Source organism: Lactuca virosa, chromosome 1 (genome assembly GCF_052849685.1).
Source record: "Lactuca virosa cultivar CGN04683 chromosome 1, Lactuca_virosa_CGN04683_v6, whole genome shotgun sequence".
NCBI classification, from domain to species: domain Eukaryota; kingdom Viridiplantae; phylum Streptophyta; class Magnoliopsida; order Asterales; family Asteraceae; genus Lactuca; species Lactuca virosa.
The window spans coordinates 243,171,267-243,196,695 of NC_136426.1; the positions used below are offsets into that span (position 1 = coordinate 243,171,267).

General features: G+C 37.0%; 1 protein-coding gene across 4 annotated transcripts in view; it reads right to left on the reverse strand.

Moving 5' to 3' along the window:
* Window positions 1-25,429, reverse strand: part of LOC145165645 (uncharacterized) — a 61,291-nt gene that overhangs the window by 17,653 nt on the left and 18,209 nt on the right. For 2 of the 4 annotated variants that reach the window (XM_079084436.1, XM_079084428.1), the window contains exons 9-10: window positions 5,081-5,137; window positions 4,860-4,916 (exon numbers count right to left, since the gene is read on the reverse strand). The exons of 1 other annotated variant lie outside the window; for it this stretch is intronic. In XM_079084436.1, coding sequence (XP_078940562.1) covers window positions 4,860-4,916; window positions 5,081-5,137 — 114 coding nt within the window. Of the gene's footprint in view, window positions 1-4,859; window positions 4,917-5,080; window positions 5,138-8,888; window positions 9,069-25,429 lie in introns of those variants that run through there. One more of the 4 variants, XM_079084454.1, reaches the window with a different exon arrangement.

Here is a 25,429-nt window from a genome sequence, read left to right on the forward strand (position 1 = left end):
GTTGGAGTTTGCATGAATTGGCAAACTTTGTTGACGGCAAAAGTAATATCGGGTCTCGAGAGAGTTACATATTGTAGAGCACCAACTGTTTGGCGGTATTTGGTTGGATCCGTTAGCAAGGGGCTGTCGGACAAGGTTAATATTTGAGAGTTGCTCATGGGCGATGACACGGGTTTGCAATCTGCTAGACCAGCACGTGTTAGCAAGTCAGAGACATACTTGAGCTGAGATAGAATGATGTGTTTACCATGAGAAACAATCTCAAGGCCCAAGAAATAGTGTAAGTTCCCTAGATCTTGGACAACAAACGTTGATCCTAATTTAGAGATAACACCTGTGATTGCTTGAGGATCATTCCCGGTAACAATAATATCATCCACGTAAACAAGAACATAGACTAATGTACCCCTATTCTTGAGGATGAACAATGAGGGATCGGTTTTAGAACCAACAAAACCGAGAGACTGTAAGGTTGTAGAGAGTCGTTCAAACCATGCTCTCGGTGCCTGTTTCAATCCATACAAGGATTTATGGAGTAAGCAAACATGATCAGGTCTTGATTTATCAACAAAGCCCGGTGGTTGACGTAGATAAACCGTTTCCTTGAGATCACCATGGAGAAAGGCGTTTTTAACATCAAGTTGTCTGAGAGACCATTGATTTGTCACAGCAAGAGATAGAATAACACGGATTGTTGTTGCTTTGACAACGGGACTGAATGTCTCTTGGTAGTCAACACCCGGTTGTTGGTTGAAGCCTTTTGCCACAAGGCGGGCTTTGTAGCGAGTAACATTCCCATTTGCATCCTTTTTGATCCTGTAAACCCACTTTGAATCAATGACATTAGTGTTTTTAGCAAATGGAACTAGAGACCAAGTTCCGTTTTTGACAAGTGCATCAAACTCTTCAGTCATGGCTTGACGCCATATTGGTGATTTGTTAGCAACGGTAAAAGAGGATGGTTCAATAGAATTAGCAGGACAATTGAAAGAGAAGTAGGCTGATGGGTCATATCTAGTGGTGGTTTTTGGGTTTTGGCGAAGGTTGGGAGGTCGGGTACAGGGCTGTGTGGGTAAAGATGAAGGTTGTGGCTGAAAATTTGGTGTAGGGGCAGCAGGTATAGGCTGAGTTTGTGGGCTGTTAGAAGGCTGAAAAGAGGCAGCAGCGGGCGTAACCGGGGCTGCAGCGGGCTAAAAAGAAGCTGCAGTAGTAGGTGGATCCGGGGTTGCATTTTGAGTGTCGGGAATGGGTTGAGGTTGTGGAAAGGAGGAGAAATAAGGAGGTTCGTTTTCAGTAGGTAAAGGTGTAGGAGAAGGGGTAAAAGGGAAAATTTCTTCATTGAAACGAACATGGCGTGCAATGTATACGCGATCAGTGGTTGGATCCAAACACCAGTAGCCATGATGAAGAGGGCTATATCCCAAAAAGACACACAGGGTGGATCTAAAATCCATTTTATGTCGGTTATATGGGCGAAGATACGGGAAGCATTGACACCCGAAGATTCTAAGGAAAGAATAATTTGGGGTTTTATTGAAAAGATGCTCAAAAGGAGATTTGTTGGAGTAATTACGAGAGGGCAAACGGTTGATTACGTAAACCGCTGTCTCGAAAGCAAAGTCCCAAAAACGTGGAGGAGCATGTGAGTGAGCAAGGAGAGCAAGGCCCGTTTCCACCACATGTCGGTGACGCCGCTCAACAAGGCCATTTTGGGCACTTGTGTGAGGGCAGGAGCGGCGATGGATTATACCAAGAGAGGTGAAGAAAGATGCAAGAGTGCGAAATTCACCCCCCCCCCCCCAATCGGTTTGAACTTGTTTAAGTTTTGTTGTAAATTGTCTTTCAACCATGAGAACAAAGTTTTTAAAAGTGATATAAACATCCGATTTTTGAGCTAATGAGTAAAACCACATGTATCGTGAATGATGATCAACGCATAATAAAAAATATCGGTGACCACTAAAAGAAGTAGATGGGGCGGGGCCCCAAACATCACAATAAACTAAATCCAAAACATGATTACTACGATAATTTGAAAGTGGCAATGATAATTTTGACGATTTCCCCATTTGACAACTAGAACATAAAGAAGAAATTACATGTGAAGAAATAGGTAAATGACTACGAGAAATAATTGATTGAAAAACACGAGCATGAGGGTGCCCAAGACGATGATGCCAAGTGGTTGGTGATGCTTTGATGGCGGTGAAAGACATATGAGGAAGAGACTTCAATTTTGGGAGACACAACGAATATAGCCCTTGATTACTTGGTCCCGTGAGTAGGATGGAACGTGTAGACTCGTCCTTCACAACAAAAAAGGACGAATGAAATTCAAAAAACACGTTATTATCTAAGCAGAATTGTTGAACAGATAAAAGGTTCTTTTTGATTTCAGGGACATGAAGAACATTAGATAGATTAAAGGTTTTGTTGGGAGAGTATAGTTTAGATGAACCAATGTGAAAAATAGGGAGATGATTACCGTCACCAACATGAAGAGAATTGTTGCCATTGTAAGCATCAACATTGTCTAAAGTTGTGAAGTCGGGTGTAACGTGACTGTTTGAACCAGTGTCGGGAAACCATGTTGAACCGGCATCCGAGCCATTTTCTGAGAATGTTGCATAATTGGCTTGTGACACGTCACGAGCTGAAGTTAAAGTGGGCTGATTTGGGCATTGGGCTGGAATATGACCTATGCCACACCGGTTACAGTGGCCATACACCATATTCTGAGTTGAAGCCCAAGCAAACTGAGGTGGACGAGTGTTACCACCGAAACCAGAAACGCGTGAATCATCACGATTTCGGTTGTAGTTGCCATGGGAGTTACCACGACGCTTGCCCCGGTAATTGTTTGAAGTTCGGTTGGTATAGAAGGCTTGGGGCTGATTGTTTGTAGCCACAATGGGGCTGATTTGGTAGCCAAGTTGTGCTGCCAGCTGCTGTAAACTAGTCAATTGTGCTGGTGGGGCAGCTGGGAGGCGTGAAACAAGTGGGACAGCAGCCGTGAAGGCCTGGGGGACTGCTGGAAGTGATCGATTTATCATAAACTCATGATCACTTAATAACCCATGCAGTTCATGGAAGGTTATTGGAGGGAAACGAGCCAACAGATTTGACTTTAGGCCATTATATTCATCACGTAGCCCGGAGATAGCTAGCATGGTTAGGTCTTTGTCTTTTACGGGTTCTCCAATATTGGCTAAAGCAGTTGCATATTCCTGTGCTCGGGTGAGATAGGCAGATGATGTTTCATCACCCTTCATCTCGATCTTCAAAAGTTGAGTCTTCAATGTGTATTCACGAGAAGAGTTGTTGGGGGCATAGGCTCTTTCAAGGGAGAGCCATAGATCCTGGGAAGTTGTACCTTGAACATGTTGATAGGAGGCTTCTGAAATAGTAGAGGCAAGAAGCATCCGCCCATGTGCATCATTGGTAATCCAATGAAGATAGCTAGGGTTATCAGTGGAGGCTGTGTCAGTAGTTGCAACAGTCTTCGGTGGAGGACATTGGATGGTACCATCTATATAACCGAATAGACGATTGGTGACCATGAAGGGCTAAATCATTTGCTTCCAGAATCTGTAGTTGGTGGGTGAGAGTTTAAAGGCGAATTTGTGAAAATTGTGAGTAGTTTTCTCAACATTGGTAAAGGATTGGATCATCGCCATTGAAGAATGATTGAAAGAAGAAAGAAAAGAGAAAAAAAAATCGGTGATTTAGGGTTACAGAGGCTGTGGCGGCTCTGATACCATAATAAGCCACCGAATGATTTTTGTATTATTCTTAAGATTTGAAGATTACAATAAAGGTCCTATATATAAGACTAGATATTACACTTTAGTACCATCTATAATAAGAAAAATAAAATATTGTTAAATATCTTAAATATATATTGTCTATTAACTATCAAGTGTTTATAAGTCAACTTCTAGTCCACACTTCATATGATGTAACTTCCTTTAGATCTTTTATGGTTACTCGATTGAGTAAGTAAATTACTTTTATGTTTATATATATATATATATATATATATATATATATATATATATATATATATAGAGAGAGAGAGAGAGAGAGAGACAGAGACAGAGAGAGAGAGAGAGAGGTAGGTTCAAATGTTTCTCACATTTATTGTGTGCTAGAATGCACCAATAGGAATTTAGTATTAATTATATGTATATTAAATGTTATCCATACTTATAACTCATTTTTATGGAAACTAATTAAATTCGTCATTAATATCAACAATAATATTCTTTCAGAATGAATTCATATCTAGAAGAATGAGAGTGTATTCTAGTAGAATACACTCTCGTTCTTCATATTCCATGCAATTTTATTGTATTTTAAGTGAGTGAGTTTTGAAACAAAATACTAACTCATATATAAAAACCTAGATGCAAATTCATTCTGAAAGAATGTTATTGCTGACATTAATGACGGATTTAATTAGTTTCCATAAAAATAGAATTATAATTATGGATATCATTTAATATACATATAATTATGGAAATCATTTAATATCTATATTTATTTAATTAAATAATTATTTAATTTACTAAATTCCTATTGGTGCATTCTAGCACACAATAAATGTAAGAAACAAAATAACTTAGCCCTATATATATATATATATATATATATATATATATATATATATATGTTAACTTCTAGTCCACACTTCATATGATATAACGTCCTTAAGATCTTTTACGGTTACTCGATTGATTAAGTAAATACTTTTATGTTTATATATATATATATATATATATATATATATATATATATATATATATATATATAGAGAGAGAGAGAGAGAGAGAGAGAGATAGAGAGAGAGAGAGACTTACATAAAATAGATCATTAGTGATTTCATCGCACGATATCCCATGCATTCGAGGTATTGCCTGAGGATCATAAAAATATTGTATAAAGTTGACTTATATATCAATGAAGCATTGAAAAAGTAGAATTTGAAATTAGAGAAAATGAAAAAAAAAAAGTTTGTTTAATAGTGATGGAAGAAAACAATACTAAATGCTACAGGTACAACTTAGTCGGAAGAACATACCAAGAACCCAATAGCTTGTCTAACATGGGTAAGTTCTTCCCATGCCGAACCTGCATACTATAATATAAAAACAATTTAGATGATAGTTGAAATGCTACTAAGTACACAAAATAAGGCTTAACGAATGGTATTAACAAAGAGTTACTAACAATCAATAGTTGAAATGCTACCAATTACAATCATTTTTAGGTGTGTATTTTCATGATGAAACTGAGAAAGTAGATAATAAAAGTATTTGTGACTTACAAAAATGACGTTTTTATTATTTTTCTTAAAAAAGAGAGTTAACATTATTTCATTATGAAAATAAATAATGTCAACGTACGCTAAAATATCATAACAATCTTTTAGTGTACACATATTTTTTTACGCACATACATAGGCATACATATGCATGTGTATATGTGCATATGTGTATATTTACATAGGTATATATGTGCGTATGGAGAAAAGATTGAATGAGAAGGAAAAGAGCATGAGATTACATGTAGTTTTACCAAATATTTTTTGGGAAGATTTGTTAAGTACGTTACATGTTTAATTAACTATGGACCCTCAGTCACCCTAGGGTTCATGATTATAAAGGAGGAATGCCAAGGTCTAAAGATATTTTTACATACTTGAAAGTATTTTCTTGTGTCCCTTACATCAACATAAAGGATGCAGATATAGACATGATAATGTAAAGGAAAAAAAGTGTACCTTCATTAGCTATAATTTAGATGATATGGGTTATCGTTTCTAATATAACCACAACAAAAGGTTTTCAGAAGTCGATATTTCACATTTATTGAGAGTAGAAGTATGAAACCAAAAAATAAATATCAAGTCGTGTTTGACGAGATCCCATGAAAAGACATTATAGAGGAAGTGGAATTAAAAACCCTAACGACCAGAAGATCAACTAAAGAAAGAAGGACTCGAGTTAAGATATTCTTTATAAAATAATTACGTATTGTCCAAAGGGCTTTTAGCCTAACAGTATCCTTCCCACCACCCCCTCACGAGGTTGAGAGTTCAAGTCACGTCTAAGACATAATGGAATAAGAGATTATAAGAGTAGATTAGATTTTCCGTTGCAAATTTTTTTTACTTATTAATGACTAAAAATAAGGAACATGTTAGGAAGTAAAGTAGATAAAACACGAAACCAAAAGCACATAAGACACAATATTTACATGGTTCGGTCAAGGTGACCTACGTCCACGGACAGAAGGGGAATATTCTTTATTTATGAGTTCTCAGAGGTTACAAGTATAATTCAACAGATATCCGTCTATCATTATAGAATTAGAGACACTAAACAAATAACTACTAGACATCCCTATTTATAGAGAAGGGATCAGACGTAAAACCCTAATGGGCCAAGCCCATTAATCTATAGTGTCATGAAAGGTGTCAACGAATCACAACGCCATGTAGTACCTTTTGGAACCTTCATCCTTGATATACATTACATAAGCATCGACAATATACATGATGGACCATCATGATCCATAGTGTCTCATCATGATGCAAGATTGGCTCATCAACCATCATGGTGACGCATCATGCAATATTCATTGAGCATCTTCAACTTCTAAGCATCCTTGGACAATCTTGAGCATCATAGAGTGCATCAAAGCATAAGTGGCTCATCAAGGGATGTCATGGCTCATCAAGGAACCATATGGCGAACCCTTGCACCAAGATGACGCATCTTGTGCCAGAGATGGTACATCCTCTTGAAGGGTGGTGCTTCTACACCCTAAATGGCGCATCAAGCTTCAAGGTTAGCACACTCTCTCCTAAATGACGCATCAGGCTTCAAGGGTGGCACATCCTCCTTCAAAGTGGCACACCTTGACAATAAATGGCATACTTGCTTCCCAAGGTGGTGTATCCTCATCATGGATGGGGCACCTTCTTCCAAGATGGTGCATCCATGCACCGGATGGCGCATCTTCATCATGGATGGCACATCTATGCTCCAAAGTGCTCAATTCCCTTATACATATTGACGTGTAAATATTTTGTGATACCCTTTTCTGCCAACAATTGTATTGTAGTATAGATTTAAGGAAATTATTGTGTATTTATTTCTTCCTTACTTAGATAGGATTAGCAAATATCTTTTCCCTGATTTTATGGTTTCCTTTTTCTAGTTTCCATCTTATATATGTACCATCTTTTTTGGCAAATAAGGTATTTAGAAATTCTTCATCATCTCTACCATATTTCTACGTGGTATCAGAGTTAAGCCCACTTTAAAACCCGAATTTGCTCATCTCATCTCTTGTTTTGAATCTCAATTTCCATGCCTTCAAGCAATACATTCGAAGTTACCTCCAACATTAACCAATCCCCACTGATTCAACATGATCCAACACCTCCTCCCACTAATCACAAACTGAATGGACAAAATTACCTACAATGGTCCCATTTAGTTTTTTGGTTTATCTATGGCCGTACCAAAGATGGTCATTTAAACGGAGAAATCCCTGCACCCCTGCACCTCCAAAAACAGATCCAAAGTTTCGTTCATGGAAAACAGATGATCATCTGGTTATGTCATGGCTCATCAGTTCCATGACAACAGAAGTTGGAGAGAACTTCCTTCTTTACCAAACTGCAAAAGAAATATGGGATACTACGAAAGAAACTTCTTCAGTATCGTGTTCAGAAGTGGAGATGACCACATCCTCAGTCTCCGTAGGGCAAGAGGATTCAATTGATGGGACCTTGATAAAGTTGCTTACTTTTCATGCTATCGATCTAAGGTATACTTTTGACAATGGAAATCTTTAACTGAAATATGATAGTTGCCACCATTGTCGGTATCAAGATTACACTAAGTTTAGAAAACTTGACCTAGGAGTAGGTCTACCACATACCAACAGAGGAACAATTTGACAACATAAAGAACTAGTGAATCGGTACTTGCAAGACAAGAATGTCTACAAAGAAAGGAACTACTTAGAGAAGAAGAATAACTTGAATCTAATGTATTGATGATATGATTGATGCTCCTTACAATAGATTCTCTCACACACACTATTCTTCTCTCTTTCTCTCTCTAGAACATGCTCCTCTCCTCTTTCTCTCTCTTCTGCAAAGGGCACATACTCTCAAACAAAGTTATGAGTGTTGTACAGTTGAGAGATGTCCCCTATCATGTGCCAGGAGCAGCCATTATCAACAAACCGAAGTCTGATGATATGCCTCCATAGCTGCTCCGACACAGAGCGGGATCAGTTGGTCTTTGGAACCCAGTCCATTTTGAAACTGGGTTGACCTTTGTCATCAGTGCAAGGAACTCTCTCCCAAGACATATCCTGTTTATCACTAACAGAAGATGAAGAAACGTTAGAAGCATTAGGAGATTTGGGAGATTGAACCTTTGGTACCCATTTGTAGTTGGGTTTAACCCATTTCTTTTTCGATCCGATGGGTGGCTCAGCACTTGATTTTGATCTTGATGTCGGCCGTTGAGATGACTTTGATTTTGAATTCACGAGAGCATCTCTTGGATTGTACTTCCTGGCCGGCATTCCCTTCTTGACCTTGGGATTTGATTTCTTGGCCTTGGGAGTTGAACTCTTGCCCTTCGTGGCATTCCATTCGCCATTGTCTGAACGTGACCTTGTGGGGTTTCTTTTGGAGTATCTCCCTCTTGGCGCGTTCTGCCACCCTTGTGCATAGTAGGGAACGTATGCGCGATTTGGACAGTTTCGGGCAATGTGTCCAGGTGTTCCACAGTGAAAACAAGACTTTTTCTTCACTGTGAAGATGTTTCTTCCTGCCCCTGGTGGCGTGTCCATGCCTTGTCTCTTATTGTTCCCACACACACATTTACAACAGGCACTCTGTTTCACTACAGTTGGTGGCCTGTATTTCTCAACAGCAGGTTGATCAAACGTAGCTGAGTTCGAAGCAACAGATTCAGAGTTCAAGGAGTCATTGGATTGTTCAATTGTTTTCTCCTTGTTCTTATCTTCTGCTACTTTACCTGCACATGTAACAGAATCATTAGAAACGTTCACCTCAACCTTTTCTGGCACAACCACAGTAGGTTTCCCATATTGAAGATGTGCCTCCCTGTCAATTTCTTCCTGTGTCATAGGGATGGATGTATAGTTATGATTGAAAGGCGGAGGAACACTATCATACCCTAGACCCTTGTTTTGATTATCTTTGAATTTTAATTGGGTTTCAAATAAGGACCCGACTGTCTTACTTGAGGCAGTATAATTTTTGAAACTAACATCTGTTTTTCCACACTTAATTTTCAAAGCGTCAAGTTCTTCAGTTACAACAACAAGTTTTTTTTAATGTGATCGTAATTTTCACACTTGTTGCTGTAATCCTCTTGTAATTTCCTAAAATCCTTTATTTTATTTTCTAGTTGAGTCTTTAAGGGCTTTTGGTTTTTCCGAAGTGTGTATCCCTCATATTTTAAGTCCTCGTTCTCTCTCTTGATTAACTCTATTGATTCTCGCAAAAATTTCATAGTTTTAGCACAAGATGGAGTACATGAAACTTCATTTACCGGAATGGATGAGGAACTCATTTTTTTTTTATTATTATATTTTATATATTTTGTTTGAATTTGCCCTTTGACTTAAAAACCGAGAAAGTCAACCTTAAAAATCAAATTTAAAAAGTCAAACTTAAAAGTCAAACTCAAAAAGTCAAACTTAAAAGTCAAACCGAAAAGCTAAATTTGAAATTTTGAAAGATAAACGAAAAAGTCAAATTTTAAAGTCAAAGGTCAAACTAGAAAAGTCAAAGTCAAAATTTAAGTAAAAAGTCAAAGTTAAAAGTCAAAAATTAAAAACTAAAATTTTTGGGTGAAAAAGGAATTTAAAAATAAAAGGAAATTGTTTTTGGGTAAAATATATAAAAAAATTGCGAAAGAAGGGTCGAAATGAAGACGCCTTATGAATTAGATTGGGAAGGAATGTATCAACTTGAAGTCTAGAAGAGTTGGAAGGGGTGCTGGTTGAGTTGGGAGGAGACCCGTGTTCGAAACTTGTAAACCTCGAATTTCTTTTGATTTATTTTGTGCTGGGAAGACCTTAAGTTTAAAAGGAACGAGATGTTTAACGAATTCCTTGGTAGATCAACTGGTAAGAGGCGCGTTTGATGAAACTGGAGACCCAGGTTGGAAACCTGGCAACCCGAAAACTCTCTCAATTTTTTTTAATGAAAGCTGATGCGAAGACTGAGCTGACCAGGACCGAAGACTCATACACCGTCCGAAGTCGCTTTAGCCGTGAACACCGTCCGAAGCCGCCTAGCCGTACACGAGACCGAGCCGCACACGGAGACCGCACCCTCCTAGCCGCACACCGAGGACCTTACACCCTGGCCGCACACCGAGTCGGCCGCACACACCGAGGCGCACACCCTGGCCGCACACTCCGAGCCGCACACCGAGCCGGCCGCACACACCGAGCCGCACACTCCCTGGCCGCACACCCGAGCCGCACACCTTCAACTGGGCCGCACACCTTCAACAGATTCGCGAAAAAAACGACGTTTTTCACCCTTTTTGCTCCAAAACTCGATCAAAACCCCGTTTTTATGAAAAATGCAAAGAAGAAACCCCCCTTATTTTTCAGAGATCTATCCAAAAACGCAAATATCTTTTCAAAATAAGATCAAATAAGCTCCAGATCTGACAAAATTGACTAATACAATCCAAGCTCTGATACCAATTGTAAGTCCCGATCTAAGGATCCAAATCAGTAATCAATGAATTGCAACAATCAAACAGAGTGTAGAAGAAGTAGAAGAAGAATTAAACCAAGCATGCACACATCTATTACGAATAAATGTCAAGTACACCTTGGGAAAACACACACATACGTCACTGACTCTCACCTGACAACTGACACAGACTCAGACTATTTATACCTCCTGAAGCAGCACACAAGTGTGCAGCCATACACGTGTGTGCGGCCGCACACACTGTGTGCGGCCGCACACACATGCACGGCAGCACACACCACAAACGTGTTACAAACACCACAACCATACTCTACCACTCTATCAAGACTTATACAATAAGATGCCTAGCCCAAACCACATAATTATGACCTAACAATCTTCCCCTTGGTTTGAGGCTAGCATAAAAGTGGTCTTCATTCTACAGATTTGTCAAATAACTTCAGATCAGACTTTCCCATGGATCCCATCCAAAGCTTTCCATTGATGATAGAGGCGACCATCCATGTGTACTCCTTGGCTGCAACCTCCATGGCCTCTTTCCTGCAGATAATTTGATGACGAGCTAGGGTACAAATGTCTCTCTCCCTGAATCTCAGAAGATCCTTTGCGCAGACTAGTCTCACAACAGTTTCACTGTTTTTGAACTTTATTGCCGCGGTCGCCGTTTCGTCATCAAATGCTCAAAACTCCATATCGTCAAGATATCCCTCCTGAAAATGTTGCGGAATGGGAATCTCCTTGACTTGTTTTGTAGCAGGCCACATCATGATCTTCACTGGACGGTCTGTTTCAGGATCAATAATATCCTTATCCTTCATAACCAGTGCTTTTGCCGTCTTCATTGAAGGGAAGTTATCTCTGACCTGTCTTTCCAGAAACTGCTTGAAGCTCGTAGCACTAGGAACGTTAGAAGAATTGTGGAATGGAGCTCTTGAGAGCTCAGAGAGATCGACCTTTGTCCATGAGTTGAAATCATGGGTGCTCTTGTAGTGCTCTGAACGGCCAGAATTCCTCTTAACCACCCATAGATTGGACTCAGGATCATAACCCCACATTCTGATCCCGGAGCGATCTCCAAACTCGTCACCAAATTTTCGTTTTTTAAGATCCGTCACTGTCAATTCAGGATCCTTTGACTTGCGATTTTCGTTTGAATTTTTCATAAAAAGTAATCCTTCGCTTCTGTTGGCAGTGACGGTCCTTTTTCCATGTTTTATTGTGATTCGAGGTCTGGCACCTTCAGGTTCTTTTTCAAATCGATTAACGACGGTTGCTGTTCTTGGAGGAGGTGGATTAACATGAAGGTCGCTTTCTGAAGGTTGAGAGGAAGCAGTGGGAGGATCTTCAATGCCATGGGGCTGTTGAAACAGAGATTTGAGCTTATCTCCAAAGGCATCAAAAAGCTTGTTCTTCAAGTCAAAGTAAAAGGCAGTTACTGACCCAAGATTGGTTTGCAGGTCAGTAATCTGTTTTGACTTTGAGGCATCTTCTGCCCGAAGCTCAGCAATAAGGTTGCCATGTTGTTCCAGCAAGATGTCCTTTTCAATGTTTTGCTGCTTCAGAATGCCAATTTCTTCTTGAAGCTTGATTATTTGAGGATTATCAGCCCATGAGCGCCCTTCCTCTAAAGATATACCTTTTCCACGGGAGGTTGATTCTGGGTGTTGAGACAAATGCATAGCAAGTCTGACTGAAGCATCATCTAGAGACGATCTTGATGGGGAATATGCAGGAACATTAGATGGACCTCCTGTCTCAAGCATAGAACTTGGACCTTCATAAGATTGTAGGGGTGGTGTTGCAACAGTCGTGGTGATAACAGTGGCTGAAATAGGTGATGACTGGCTTTGAGTGAGCACTCTCTGCCTCAAACTTTGATGACTTTCTTGAACGGGAGGCAGAGAGGTCTGCGTCTGTGTCGAGATACTTGAAGGAGGAACTGTTGTAGGAGTAGCAGAATCTAGGGGAGGAATCCTAGAATCTGTATCCTTTTGACTCAAATTTTCTTCCATTTGGGTGGACAATGGAGGCATAGTTTCGAGAGTCTTCTTTGCAGCCCTAGTCTCTGTTGCAGTTTGAGCAACTTCATCGACCTTTTCGAAGAATCTATCTGAGAAATCCAGACCTGTATCATGTTCAACTTCATGTTCAAAATCGAAGTTGAGAGGAATGGCAACATTATCAAGCCCTGAGAAGTCAAATTCATCACTTCCTTCACGTTCTCCTCCATCTCCATCAAAATAACTCTCATCCTCCACATTCTGTATCATTTCATGTTCTGATGTAACTTTTACTTTTCTCTCTAATCTCCCCCTCTTTTTTTGTAGGTGAAGTTTTTTGTGAGGAATATGTCATGAGGATCATATCCTTTTATAGGGCTCGAGAGGAGCAAGTGAGATCATGGATGATGTAAGGTATACCTGAAGTCACGGGTGAGGCAGTCTGCCAGTACATTTTTATTTCCTGCGAGATGTTCAACAGTGAAAGTATATCGTGAGAACCACTCTTGCCAACGTATTAGTCGGCCTAATTTGTTGTCTCCTGCAATCTTAGTTCGGAGGAAATAAGTAAAAAATTTATTGTCTGTACGAACCAGGAAATTTACTGGTGTTAAATATACAGAGAATTTTGTAATAACTCTTTTTACAGCGAGTAATTCTTTTTCATTGTTATGGTAGTTTTTCTCGGCTGCCTTGAAACTGCCAAAGGTGTACCTGCAAACTTGTTCTTCGTTTTTGGGGGGTTTTAGCTTTTAAAACACCTCCCCAAAATTCATCAGAAGCATCAGTTTCAATAATTAAACTGTCTTCAATGTTTGGAAGATAAAGTTTTGGAAAATTGATTAAAACTTTCTTTATCTTTTTGATGTAGTCTGTATCAGCATTTGACCAATGCCAGATGACATCTTTTTTCAATTTTACCTGTAAAGGTTTTCTCATGGCTGCAAGTTTTTCAATATATGTTTCAGCGTAAGTTAAAACACCAAGAAATCTTTGCAGTTGTTTTTTGTCTTCTAAAACATTTGGAAAGTCATGTAAATGTTCAAGAAGATGCTTTTGAGGACAATGAGTACCCTCATTTATTTCTAAACCCAAAAAATTAATTTTTGTTTTGAAATGATGAGCTTTCTTTTTTGAAAGTATTATTCCATATTTTAAAATGGTTCTGAGAACCTGTGTAACATGAACATAGTGCTCTTGTTCATTTTTGCTGAAGACCATGATGTCATCAACGTATACAGTACAGAAACCTTCAAGTCCTCGAAGGGCGTTCTGCATGTGTCTTTGAAAAATACTAGGAGCTTGTTTAAGCCCAAATGGTAGTACTTTCCATTGAAAGAGTCCATCAGGACATGTGAAGGCAATGAGAAGCTGCGATTCTTCATCAAGTAGGACTTGCCAGAAACCTGACTTGCAGTCAAAACTTGAATACATATTTTTTCCTCGTAGAAGAGTCAAAAGTTCGTGCATATTGGGAAGATTATGTGAGTCTCCAATAGTTGCATCATTGATTGCTTCGTAGTTGACAACCATGCGCTTCTTTCCTCTTCTTTTTTCTGCTTCTTTATTGACAAGAAAGGCAGTGGACATATGAGGGGATTTTGATTCTATAATTAGTCTCATATCAAGTAATTCCTTGATTTGTTTGGAGAATTCTTCTCTATCTTGTAGAGAGTAAACCATAGGTTTTTCTCTAATAACCGTTTTGGGATTAATGAGCTTAATTGAAGCTTTCATCCATCCTTTGGTTTTATCTGGATCAATAGGATTTTCAGAACAAACTTTTTCAAGAAGATCTTCAATCTGTTTGAACCTGGTAGTTTTGAATAGAAATAATCCTTTCTTTATTAATTCCTTCTTGGGTTATATTAGTACCCGGAATTTGTTTTTCTTTAGAGCCTTTTTCTTGAGTTTCGAGAAAACCTGGTTTTCCTTTGTTATAGGGTTTTGTGACCTTTTTTATAATTACCATCTCATTATTAAGATGAAAGACAATTCTATCTATCCATTGTATAAATGGTCCATAAATTTGACAAAAGTTGTTACCAATTATGATATCAATTCCTGAATTTTGTTGGTAAATAGTGGGAACGTTGAAATGTTCTCATGAAAGTTCGAGATTAATATTTCTACAAACTTTATTTATCTTTATGGTTTCACCATTTGCAATAGTGGCACTAATTTCTTTGGGAGTATTTTCCCAGAGCTCATCCGGAATGATGAATTTGCTTGCAAGACATAAAGATGCACCTGTGTCTACAAAACAATGTACTCTAAATTTCTTATATCCTTTAAAGTTAAGGAAGGCAGAAACATAAATAGAGTTTGGATTAGTGAGATTCATGATAAGGGAATCATTAATCTTGCAAACTGGTATCAGAGCCTTTGTTAAAATGACATTACATTATAATGAAACACTTTACAGTGGAATTTTCGAAAAAATTCGTAATAAAGAGAATGAGATTTCTCAACATAAAGAAATACTTTTAAGTAATAAAAAAGATTTAGTGCATATAAATTTCAGAATTCTACAAGCACAAAATAAACATACTCACGAATATATACCAACCATGGTTAATATACGTAAGTACCTCCTTCATAGGCAAAAAATGCATCAAGAACACCTTGATAAAGCTTTAAACTCAGTTTCAGAACTCAGAAAAAGGATTTTAACTTGTTAACATTTCTTAAAATGAATAAAGAAATTTTCAATAATTCTGAAGAAAATGATTCAGAAGAAAAACAAATCCTAACTTATGTTGAGGATGAAGACGGCTTTCATGCAAACCTCTTAATAAAACAAGACCTTCTCTCTCGAGTTAAGAAAACGGATTTAAAAATAAAGAAAGAAAACATTTTCAAAAATGTTCCTTCTAAACTTAGTATTTTAAATCCACTTAAAAGAAAAAATGAAATTTTCTACTTTGTTAGTACTAAAGAAATGTCTGTAGACATAAAACACACAATAGGAGCTGTCTTTCTACCCCTTTTAACTAAAGAAATAATAAACAATAACTTGAAAAGTATTCCAGTTGAGATTAGATCAAAAATAAGAATGGTCCATATCGGAGCTGTAAAATTTTTGATAAAATCCCAATTCCAAGCAGGAATAAATTCTCCCATAAAAATGGCCTTAATTGACAACAGAATTACTGACAGACAGGACTGCATCTTAGGTGCTGCTAGGGGAAACCTTGCTTACCAAAAAATTATGTTTTCAGTCTATCCAAAATTTGCTCTGGATTTGAAATCTGCAAATATAGATAAAACTTTATCTTTTATACATCACTTTGAAAGAAGTGACCTTATGAACCCAGGTGATAAATCATTCACCATAACCTATCTCATAGGATATGCTCTGACCAATAGTCACCATAGCATAGACTACAAGAAAGACGAGTACATCGAACTTGATGATGTCTTTTCAGAAATAGGTCATGTCAAAGATAAACAATTCTGCGACATAAATCCTCAAGAAAACTCTTGGGTTTTAAATATAGCTAGAAACAAAAAAGCTCTAGGAGAAACTCTTAGACCAAGAATTTCTATGGATTCACTCCATATAGGAGAAAGCTCAGAAAGAAAAGATAGTAACTTGATAAGAAACATGTCTTTAAAAATTGATAGTCTACGTCAGAATATCAAACAAATCTCTGAAGTTATAAATGAGTAATAAAATAGATTTTCCTCATTTTTATAAAAAAGGTAAAACAGTGAAAATTAAAACTCTTGACCACAATACTAAAAAGAAAGAATACATTTTCTCTACTTCTGGAAAAGCTGGTATTCAAACAATTGTAAATCATTGCAATAATCTCAACCAGATCATTGCAAGATGTCTCTTAAAAACTTCAAAAATAAGCCATTACCTTGGTATTTCAAAAGATATTTCTAAAGATATTTCAAAAAATAAAATACCTTTTAACCAATTTAAAAACGATTTAGCCTTTTTGGTTAAAAACAATCTTGATAAAAATGATTTTGAAAAATTCTTCGAAGTTATTGAAAGGCAAAATAAATTAACTATCAAGTTAACCCAGTCTATTGACAAACATTCTATTCTTTTAGAAAACTCTTTAAAAAACAACCATTTTGTTGAAGAAGTCGCCAAAAAGGCAAATATTGAAGGCACTCTTAAGGAAAACAACCTTAAGATCACTAATATACAAGATCAGTTAAAACAACTAATAGGATGACCTCGATTCCCGAGCTCAATAGATCAACCAACCTCCTTAATGAAAAAATAGATGGGCTGATCATAAACTTTGACTTAACAGTCAATAAATACGTAACCACTACACAGTTGGAAGTAGCATCTGCAAAAATTATTGCAGACATTACTAAAGAGTTATCTGAAAAGATTGACTCTTGCCCTTGTAATAAAGACATTCTTGAACACATCAAGAATATTTCCATCATAGAGCAAAAAACCAAACCTGGAAAATATTCAGGTCTTAAGAAATACTCACCTCCCAATCCTAGTATTGGAAACCCTGACTTAGGAAGCTCAAAAGACTCCCAGAAAATTGATATTTTCAAAAAAGAGCAAAAATGAAAGAAACAATCTCTGAGAAACTTGAGAAATATTTCTTTAACCTTCAATATGAAGATTATGATAAGGCTGACCAAAAACTTATTCAGCTTTTATCTTTAGAAACTAAAGAATGCGAAGAATTGTATCAAAAAGAACCCAAACTTTTTGATCAATATTTTAGAATGACTAAAATAGATGAACCTGATACTGAATCAGAACAAGAAGATAACTTTAAACTAATACAAAGACTGTTAAGTTCGAATATTTAGATATGGAAGATGATGAAGCAGAATCTTCTTATACAGCCACAAGAAGAGGCAATAAAAAGAAATATGAGTTCAAAATGCCTGTACACAATGGTATTCCAGATAGTAGCAAATGACCCAATACGATCAATATACTCAATATTGATTGTATCCAAGATCTAAAACTCAGAGAAAGAGTTGTAGAAAAATGGGTTACTGAGATTTCACTAATCTTACAGACAAACCCAGATGAATTTGAAAAAGCAAAAAATGTTCTTCTACTTTTAGAACACAAAACTGATGGAATTGTGCAAAAGTTCCTAAGAAACAATAATTGGAATGAAGATTTGCATGGTTCAGATCTTTTTGATAATCTCATAAATGTCATATACACTACTTTCTTAGGTCTTGATTATATTTCTAATAAAGACTTTACCATTAATAAGAAAGTTGATGTAGCAAGAGTTTCAATGACAAAACTTCAATTACATGATATTAGTCTTCTCGACAAATACACATGTATGTATGAATCATATCTATATGATATTCCCCAGAGAAGTGAATATGCACAATGGATATCTGCTTATCTAATGAAAATTCCAATTATTGGAGAAATCTGTACTGAAAGATGGAAAAAAAAAGCTACTGGAGAAATCCAGCAAACCAGTCTTTCTTATGCAACAAAAATTGCAAAGGAAGAAATTGATAGAATCTGTCAAGATAGATATAAACAACAAAAACTCAAAACAATAAGTAAAGATTGTTGTAGCATTCTCTCTGATTTCAAAAACTTTGATATTGGAAGGAAAACTTATACTAAGAAAAAATATAAAAACAAAAAGAAATACAAATCTTTATGGAAAAAGAAAAGAAGAAAATTTTCACCAGGAAAATACTTCAAAAAACCTTCAAAAGAATCACCTAAGAAGACTACTTCCTGTCCACGAGGAAAGAAAAAATGTAGATGTTGGATCTGCAATGAAGAAGGACACTATGCCAATGAATGTCCAAATAGAAAAAAATACCCTGACAAAGTCAAGGTTTTACAAACCGCTAATAATGGAGGTTATGAAGCTCTTGAAGAGGAATATGAAGGTATACAACATGTCTTTACATTTCATGTTGAAACTGATTCTTCATCAAATTCTGATGAAAACGAATCAACCACGGATGACTCAGACTAGTCTCATACAGGCTCCACTTTTTAGGGAGGAGGAGTTTAACCATTTTTGCGCAAACCTCTAGAAGATTAATGATTCCCTTATCATGAATCTCACTAATCCAAACTCTATTTATGTTTCTGCCTTCCTTAACTTTAAAGGATATAAGAAATTTAGAGTACATTGTTTTGTAGACACAAGTGCATCTTTATGTCTTGCAAGCAAATTCATCATTCCGGATGAGCTCTGGGAAAATGCTCCCAAAGAAATTAGTGCCACTATTGCAAATGGTGAAACCATAAAGATAAATAAAGTTTGTAGAAATATTAATCTCGAACTTTCAGGAGAACATTTCAACGTTCCCACTATTTACCAACAAAATTCGGAAATTGATATCATAATTGGTAACAACTTTTGTCAAGTTTATGGACCATTTATACAATGGATAGATAGAATTGCCTTTCATCTTAATAATGATATGGTAATTATAAAAAAGGTCACAGAAGCCTATAGCAAAGGAAAACCAGGTTTTCTCGAAACTCAAGAAAAAGGCTCTAAAGAAAAACAAATTCCGGGTACTAATATAACCCAAGAAGGAATTAATAAAGAAAGGATTATTTCTATTCAAACTACCAGGTTCAAACAGATTGAAGATCTTCTTGAAAAAGTTTGTTCTGAAAATCCTATTGATCCAGATAAAACCAAAGGATGGATGAAAGCTTCAATTAAGCTCATTAATCCCAAAACGGTTATTAGAGAAAAACCTATGGTTTACTCTCTACAAGATAGATAAGAATTCTCCAAACAAATCAAGGAATTACTTGATATGAGACTAATTATAGAATCAAAATCCCCTCATATGTCCCCTGCCTTTCTTGTCAATAAAGAAGCAGAAAAAAGAAGAGGAAAGAAGCGCATGGTTGTCAACTACAAGGCAATCAATGATGCAACTATTGGAGACTCACATAATCTTCCCAATATGCACGAACTTTTGACTCTTATACGAGGAAAATATGTATTCAAGTTTTGACTGCAAATCAGGTTTCTGGCAAGTCCTACTTGATGAAGAATCGCAGCTTCTCACTGCCTTCACATGTCCTGATGGACTCTTTCAATGGAAAGTACTACCCTTTGGGCTTAAACAAGCTCCTAGTATTTTTCAAAGACACATGCAGAACGCCCTTCGAGGACTTGAAGGTTTCTGTACTGTATACGTTGATGACATCATGGTCTTCAGCAAAGATGAACAAGAGCACTATGTTCATGTTACACAGGTTCTCAGAACCATTTTAAAATATGGAATAATACTTTCAAAAAAGAAAGCTCATCTTTTCAAAACAAAAATTAATTTTTTGGGTTTAGAAATAAATGAGGGTACTCATTGTCCTCAAAAGCATCTTCTTGAACATTTACATGACTTTCCAAATGTTTTAGAAGACAAAAAACAACTGCAAAGATTTCTTGGTGTTTTAACTTACGCTGAAACATATATTGAAAAACTTGCAGCCATGAGAAAACCTTTACAGGTAAAATTGAAAAAAGATGTCATCTGGCATTGGTCAAATGCTGATACAGACTACATCAAAAAGATAAAGAAAGTTTTAATCAATTTTCCAAAACTTTATCTTCCAAACATTGAAGACAGTTTAATTATTGAAACTGATGCTTCTGATGAATTTTGGGGAGGTGTTTTAAAAGCTAAAACCCCCAAAAACGAAGAACAAGTTTGCAGGTACACCTTTGGCAGTTTCAAGGCAGCCGAGAAAAACTACCATAGCAATGAAAAAGAATTACTCGCTGTAAAAAGAGTTATTACAAAATTCTATGTATATTTAACACTAGTAAATTTCCTGGTTCGTACAGATAATAAAAATTTTACTTATTTCCTCCGAACTAAGATTGCAGGAGACAACAAATTAGGCCGACTAATACGTTGGCAAGAGTGGTTCTCACGATATACTTTCACTGTTGAACATCTCGCAGGAAATAAAAATGTACTGGCAGACTGCCTCACCCGTGACTTCAGGTATACCTTACATCATCCATGATCTCACTTGCTCCTCTCGAGCCCTATAAAAGGATATGATCCTCATGACATATTCCTCACAAAAAACTTCACCTACAAAAAAGAGAGGGGGAGATTAAAGAGAAAAGTAAACAAAAATTGAGTTTACAAAAATGGAAGACCTCAACACTTTGAGGATAAAGAAACAAATGCTCCTCATTGAGCTATCTGCAATTGAGCAGAAAATCAACTTGTATGAACAAGTAACAACGGTCACCAATGTACCGAAAAGCGAAAGCTTAAAAACAAAGGCTATTCCAGTGCAAACGGCACCTGGTAAAGAATCGACAAATCCGTTGAAAGATGATGCTTTGCTAAAAAGCATAATAAAGGAGACAGCTACTCCTCTTCCTGAAGGAAAAACTAGCTTATTGGTTAACCCCAATCCTTGTACTGAAGGAATCAGTAAAATGACAACTTTGTCACCCACCAACAAATCTGTGCAGGAGTTTACACCAGATTACAAAAAAGCTCTTAACAAAGAAGCTGAAAGATTTTATGTAATCTACAAAGGACCACATGCCGGTGTTCATACTGACTAAGGAATTACAGAAACTTTCTGTAAAGCTAATAAAGTTACTTGCAAAAAATTCAGAAATGAAGCAGCTGCAAGATTAAGCCTTGCCACCTATCAAGATGATACAAGCAAAACTAACCAACCACTTCTTCGACCAAAAATCCAAAAAGTCAAAGAAGCTCACAGAGACCAAAGGTTTGACGTTCCAATTGACGTTCAACAAACGGTTAACTATCCTGAAATCTCTTTTGAAGATTTCAGAACAATCTGGAAGAAAGCAAGAGCTGCATGCCCAGAAGATCTTATTTATGAAAAGTTTTTCACTACGGATAAGAAGACAAAAAGTCTGTTCAACTTCCTCGAAGGAGCAGATGCAAATTTAGTCTACCAAGCCTTTCAAGCTGGACTAATCGACAATATCTACCCAAGTTGCAACCTTCAAGAACTCAAATTCTTCCCAAGCAGCATGGTAGAATCCATTAAGAACTTTCGAAAGAAAGTACTTAAAGCAAAAGATAACCCGATCTACATCAGATGCATCTCTTCACTCCCAGAATGGATTCAAGAATCAACTCTTTCTTCATACCATTTTCTGGAAATTGGTCTTTCTAAAACCAATAGAGAAATTGAACAATCTCGACCAATGGAGGATAAAGATCTACCATTCACAGAAATTCTTCATCCCAATCGCATCAATGGGTTAAGAAGAATCTCAGAAAAAATCATTGAGATTATCTCTGGTTCAAAAAAGAAGATTAATTATACCAACTCACATTATATAATTACAAGCTGGAGTTACAACAACACCAGTCAAGAAGATCTTCGTCAAGCCTCTATGTTTGGCGAAAAATTCATGAACAATACCATGGAAGTCTCCAACGCTACACACCAACACTTCTGCCGACATGCAGAACAACTTTTCGAAGAACATCTCTGTCACTCTTGCGAAAGCAAAGATTCGGAGACAAAGGAGGGGCCCTCCTCTGAAGATGACAAATCCTCATCATCTTAATAAAAGATGCTCCGCACACTTCCATCCACTCAGAAAAATAATGTGTCTTACCTTTTAGAGATGCCTTCCAGCTATCCACAATAATGTAATTCGTTAGTGGAGAGAAACGTCATGCCTGACGTAACAAACAATTATCAGACCCTCTCAATGTATCTATAAATTGAGAGTTATGTTTTCATTAAGGGCATCGCAATAACGAGTGCAAGAAAAACACTCTCTATCCTATAAAAATTTAATGTCTTGTGAGTAAAATCTCCCTTAGAGGGGAGAAGATGTAAAATATTGTAAGAGTACTCCCATCTTGGGAGCTCTTTTATCAATAAATCCATGTTTTGTTATACTTGAGTGTTCATACAAAATAGAGTCATGAAACCTGTAAGTGTCAGGTCGACGATGGTCAACAGTATCGCAGACATGAGGCCAACAGGGAAAGCAACCACACAGACCAAAGGATGACACATGCTGGCTTGAATAGTTTCTATCTATGTAAATAATACTCCTACTCCAAAACACTTATTGATTAAATGAGTTTTCTGTTTACAATTTTTGCATCTATTCCCTTCTTCTTGTTAAAGACACTTTACCGCACAAAACCGCACACACATACTAAACTGGTTCATTAAGTGTCTTTAACAAGAAGAAGGGAATAGATACAAAAATTGTAAAGAGAAAACTCATTTAATCAATAAGTGTTTTGGAATAGGAGTATTACTTACATAGATAGAAACTATTCAAGCCAGCCTGTGTCATCCTTTGGTCTGTATGGTTGCTTTCCCTGTTGGCCTCATGCCTGCGGTACTGTTGACCATCGTCGACCTGACACTCTGTCACTTACAAGTTTCATGACTCTATTTTGTATGAACACTCAAGTATAACAAAACATGGATTTATTGATAAAAGAGCTCCCAAGATGGGAGTACTCTTACAATATTTTACATATTCTCCCCTCTAAGGGAGATTTTACTCACAAGACATTAAAATTTTATAGGATAGAGAGTGTTTTTCTTGCACTCGTTATTGCGATGCCCTTAATGAAAACATAACTCTCAATTTATAGATACATTGAGAGGGTCTGATAATTGTTTGTTACGTCAGGCATGACGTTTCTCTCCACTAACGAATTACATTATTGTGGATAGCTGGAAGGCATCTCTAAAAGGTAAGACGCATTATTTTTCTGAGTGGATGGAAGTGTGCGTAGCATCTTTTATTAAGATGATGAGGATTTGTCATCTTCAGAGGAGGGCCCCTCCTTTGTCTCCGAATCTTTGCTTTCGCAAAAGTGACAGAGATGTTCTTCGAAAGTTATTCTGCATGTCGGCAGAAGTGTTGGTGTGTAGCGTTGGAGACTTCCATGGTATTGTTCATGAATTTTTCGCCAAACATAGAGGCTTGACGAAGATCTTCTTGACTGGTGTTGTTGTAACTCCAGCTTGTAATTATATAATGTGAGTTGGTATAATTAATCTTCTTTTTTGAACCAGAGATAATCTCAATGATTTTTTCTGAGATTCTTCTTAACCCATTGATGCGATTGGGATGAAGAATTTCTGTGAATGGTAGATCTTTATCCTCCATTGGTCGAGATTGTTCAATTTCTCTATTGGTTTTAGAAAGACCAATTTCCAGAAAATGGTATGAAGAAAGAGTTGATTCTTGAATCCATTCTGGGAGTGAAGAGATGCATCTGATGTAGATCGGGTTATCTTTTGCTTTAAGTACTTTCTTTCGAAAGTTCTTAATGGATTCTACCATGCTGCTTGGGAAGAATTTGAGTTCTTGAAGGTTGCAACTTGGGTAGATATTGTCGATTAGTCCAGCTTGAAAGGCTTGGTAGACTAAATTTGCATCTGCTCCTTCGAGGAAGTTGAACAGACTTTTTGTCTTCTTATCCGTAGTGAAAAACTTTTCATAAATAAGATCTTCTGGGCATGCAGCTCTTGCTTTCTTCCAGATTGTTCTGAAATCTTCAAAAGAGATTTCAGGATAGTTAACCGTTTGTTGAACGTCAATTGGAACGTCAAACCTTTGGTCTCTGTGAGCTTCTTTGACTTTTTGGATTTTTGGTCGAAGAAGTGGTTGGCTAGTTTTGCTTGTATCATCTTGATAGGTGGCAATGCTTAATCTTGCAGATGCTTCATTTCTGAATTTTTTGCAAGTAACTTTATCAGCTTTACAGAAAGTTTCTGTAATTCCCCAGTTAGTATGAACATCGGCATGTGGTCCTTTGTAGATTACATAAAATCTTTCAGCTTCTTTGTTAAGAGCTTTTTTGTAATCTGGTGTGAACTCCTGCACAGATTTGTTGGTGGGTGACAAAGTTGTCATTTTACTGATTCCTTCAGTACCAGGATTGGGGTTAACCAATAAGCTAGTTTTTCCTTCAGGAAGAGGAGTAGCGGTCTCCTTTATTATGTTTTTTAGCAAAGCATCATCTTTCAACGGATTTGTCGATTCTTTACCAGGTGCCGTTTGCACTGGAATAGCCTTTGTTTTTAAGCTTTCGCTTTCCGGTACATTGGTGACCGTTGTTACTTGTTCATACAAGTTGATTTTCTGCTCAATTGCAGATAGCTCAATGAGGAGCATTGTTTCTTTATCCTCAAAGTGTTGAGGTCTTCCATTTTTGTAAACTCAATTTTTGTTTACTTTTCTCTCTAATCTCCCCCTCTCTTTTTTATAGGTGAAGTTTTTTGTGAGGAATATGTCATGAGGATCATATCCTTTTATAGGGCTCGAGAGGAGCAAGTGAGATCATGGATGATGTAAAGTATACCTGAAGTCACGGGTGAGGCAGTCTGCCAGTACATTTTTATTTCCTGCGAGATGTTCAACAGTGAAAGTATATCGTGAGAACCACTCTTGCCAACGTATTAGTCGGCCTAATTTGTTGTCTCCTGCAATCTTAGTTCGGAGGAAATAAGTAAAAAATTTATTGTCTGTACGAACCAGGAAATTTACTGGTGTTAAATATACAGAGAATTTTGTAATAACTCTTTTTACAGCGAGTAATTCTTTTTCATTGTTATGGTAGTTTTTCTCGGCTGCCTTGAAACTGCCAAAGGTGTACCTGCAAATTTGTTCTTCGTTTTTGGGGGTTTTAG